This window comes from Tinamus guttatus, unplaced genomic scaffold (genome assembly GCF_059628265.1).
Source record: "Tinamus guttatus ecotype Peru unplaced genomic scaffold, ASM5962826v1 Tinamus_guttatus_pri_ptg000998l, whole genome shotgun sequence".
Lineage (NCBI taxonomy): Eukaryota > Metazoa > Chordata > Aves > Tinamiformes > Tinamidae > Tinamus > Tinamus guttatus.
This window is the reverse complement of record NW_028289532.1, coordinates 53,128-56,553: the sequence shown is the minus strand read 5'-3', so window position 1 is coordinate 56,553 and position 3,426 is coordinate 53,128. Positions and strand designations below refer to the sequence as shown.

The window sequence follows — 3,426 nt, the reverse complement described above, 5'->3', positions numbered from 1 at the left end:
TCCTTCAGGTCTATTACCACAATATCCGAGTCCATAGGGATCATTGAGGGTGCAGGAAGGCCAGGCTGTAAAGCTCCCATGGTGGCCATGGCAGCATTTACCTGTCATAGGTCATGTAAAAGTCGCCATTTCCCAGATTTCTTCTTAATCACAAATACAGGGGTATTCCAAGGACTGTGAGAGGGTTCAATGTGCCCAGTCACAAGCTGTTCTGACACCAATTCTTGCAGGGCTTGCAACTTTTCCTCTGCTAGGGGCCACTGATCCACCCACACAGGCCTGTCAGTTAACCAGGTTAAAGCAAGTGTGGGTCGACGCACACCCTGCAACGCAGTGGCCCCTGTCAAAAATCCGTCATAATCCTGACCCCCCCATTGTCCTAAACAATCTCTTCCCCACAAGTTCAGGGGTGCAGAGGTTATGTATGGTTTGATCGTTGCTATTTGCCCTTCAGGATTGGTGATCAGCACAGGTACAAGAGACATGCCCCCTTGAGTGGATCCCCCCAGCCCTACTACACCCATCCCAGTATTCATAATGGGCCAAGACAACGGCCAGGAATGTTGAGAGATAATAGTCACATCAGCCCCAGTGTCCAACAAACCCGTAATCTTCAACGTTGATGGTGAATAGCCTTTCTTGGAGATGGTACACATCATTTGTGGCCTCTGCGCTGATATAGGTTGCGACCAGAAAACTTGGGGTGGACCCGTAGAGCCAAAGCCTCCTTCTCGTTGTTCCTTAAATTCTGTGTGAGGAACACAACTCAAAAAAGGCACAAGTTGAGCGACACGGGTACCTTTGGGAATTGTTACTGGGGAATAGGGAGTAGACATCATTCTTCGAAATCCACAGTCATTCTCCATGACTCATCACTCTTTTTGATGGGCCAGACAGGGTTATTCCAAGCTGTGGTAGTGGGTTTAAAACTCCTGCATCCACTAGGTCTTTAATTGTCTGCGAAATGTCTTCATGCCCCCCAGAATCTTGTACTGCATCATGGCCATCAATTTAGTTGTGGCAGGAATCTGCACAGGGGGCATTTTGACTTTTCTGACTAAAATTGTCTGGGTACTAATATAGTTCTTTGTTCCAAATTGGTACAAACCATCAGAAAGGTTCAAAGTCAGTCCCTTTAAAATATCAATTCCAATTATATATTCAGCGTCAGGAATAATCATAACTGAAAACAATCATTTTGGGAGATTCTCTAATATGTGACATCTATAATGACATCTCTAATATGAGACTCTAATATGTGCACATCAGAATCTCTAATTATTGTGGATTTTGCCACGGCCAGATCGACTCCTGCACTCCTGCAAGTTGCGGAGGAGAGTTCGCAGAGGCAGCCATCGTTTGGGGATATTAGTTCGCCACGTCCCTCATGATGCAGCAGCTCCTGTTTCCCTGCAACCGTGTACCGTTCTTATAAAATCGTGACAGACATTCTGCTGCCCTATGCCCAAACTTTTGGCATTTTGTACAGTTCCCATTAAATCCTTTCAGGCCCACACCTTCAATCCTAAATTTGTTAGGACACTTCCTTTTCACATGTCCTGGTTGGCCACATTGAAAACACGCTCCGTGAAATCCTTTATCCCCCTTTCCAGACATTCTCCCCTCTTTGAGGGCTGCGGCCAAAGCCATGGCATGTATTTTAGCCTTCTGCTCTTCCTCAACCATTGGTGCTCGGGAACACACTTCTATCATTTGAACAATTGAGGCCCCTGGTGGCAGAGTAGCCAGTAGTTGTTTACAGGATTGGTTCGCGTTTTGAATTGCCAATTCTTTAGCCGATATCGCTTTCATCTCTGGAGGCACATTAGGTGCCATATCCAGGGCATCCTTTAGCCGGTCGACAAAGCCGAAAAAAGGCTCGTTTGGCTTTTGTACTATTTTGGTATATGGTAATTGAGGTGTTCCTATCTGTGGCAGGGCAAGAAAGGTTGCTAAAGCTGCATTTTTCGACTGTTGTAATATTCTAGGATGAAGCGCTGCTTGGGCCTCGGGTGCCCGATAACACCCATTTCCCATCAGTTGGTCGAGAGTGGCGATCCTTAATGGATCATCCATACTACAATTTAAATTTTCCAATTGCTTTTCTTCCAACCTTTCTTGCCACTTCGCTAGCCAGAGCATATAAGTAGTGGAGGAAAGCAAAAGTTCCATTATAGCCCTGCTGTCCGCAGGAACCATATTAGAATATTTAAACAAAGCAGAGATTTGGTTTTGAACTAACTTATTATCATGTCCATATTGCATCACTGTTTTTTGTAAACCTTGCACCAATTTCCAATCTAAAGGTTCCCACTTGGGGCCCTGGGCTCCCACTACTACGGGGGCTGCTAGTGGAGTTAATACAAATTCCCCCTGTAACCAAGCATTCTCTATCAACCCCTTATACCGCGCTCCCGCATTAAAAGTTGGATCAACAGGTAGCACCACATCCTTACACTTTCCCCCACCATCACTTCCACCTGCAGTGGCTCAGAGCCACAACAACAATCCCTCCTCAGCTGGATCGCTCCCTCCAGCTGCTTCCCCTTTCTTTTGAATCTCCCATAACTCCTCTACCTCCCTGCCCAAAAGGCACCCCTCCAGGCCAAGCTTTGCCTGTAGATAACTTTTTGCTTTATCAACTGTCATATTCCCTTCTTTGACCATCTGCAGTACCCACTCTTTTTTCTGTCTCAAAACCTCTTCAGTCACCTTAAAGCTAGAAGTACCTCTTCGCGCCTCCCACTGCCCCAATTGTTTATCCACATTCTCCAACCCCTCTACTATAGCCTTATGGGCAGCCTTATATGCTGCCTTCACATCCCTTGCCCTGGACCCGCCGTCTAATTGCCGCATCTGTTCCAATAACTCCGTCATCCTCTCCACTTGCTCCCGAAGTTCTCGTCACATTCCTTGGACAATGGCGTCATCGTCGTCCGATCCATCCGGGATCGGTGCTTTAATCGGATCCACGTCCATCTCGGGCACTGTGGGGGGTGGTCGTTCCGGGGGTGGTCGCTCCTCCCCCTCCCACGGTGGAAGATACTCATCCGCTCCCCCCCATACTTCACGTTCAGCTAAAGTTACTGGGCACGCCTGCCGAGATGAAGCCCCTTTCTCCTTATCGTCCATTTCCTCGCATAGACTCGGCTCAATAATTTCAGTCCACTCGGAGTCTCCCGAACTATTCTCCTCCCCTTTTCCTCCACGGAATGCTTCCTGCAAAGCAGCAGCGACTTGAGCCTCCCCGTGCAACTGTTCAAGCATTAGCCGCACAGGACAATATATTTTCGCAAGTCGCCGAGCTTCCTCTGAACCTACTTGCACACCATCCCACAGTTCCTTTCCCACTCGCTCCCAGGACTCGAGCTTATATACCTGGGAAGTTTCTTCTATGAGTCTTTTCTGCTTACAAAACAGCAGTAA

At 47.5% G+C, this 3,426-nt stretch overlaps 1 protein-coding gene across 1 annotated transcript; it reads right to left on the bottom strand.

The window, feature by feature from the left end:
• Positions 1-1,368: 1,368 nt before the first annotated feature.
• LOC148590921 (endogenous retrovirus group K member 5 Gag polyprotein-like) lies at positions 1,369-2,877 on the bottom strand. Its single transcript, XM_088538309.1, has 2 exons — positions 2,837-2,877; positions 1,369-2,146 (listed from the first exon to the last, which is right to left on the bottom strand). The coding sequence occupies exons 1-2, from the start codon at positions 2,875-2,877 to the stop codon at positions 1,369-1,371; spliced, it is 819 nt and encodes a 272-aa protein (XP_088394435.1).
• Positions 2,878-3,426: the final 549 nt, after the last annotated feature.

Bases quoted from the DNA above. Each gene is read 5' to 3' on its own strand.
- LOC148590921 (XM_088538309.1), bottom strand. From the start codon at position 2,877: ATGACGGAGTTATTGGAACAGATGCGGCAATTAGACGGCGG. The intron at 2,147-2,836 runs GTCCAGGGCAAG...TTCCTCCACTAC, and splicing joins ATGCGGCAATTAGACGGCGG to TTATATGCTCTGGCTAGCGA.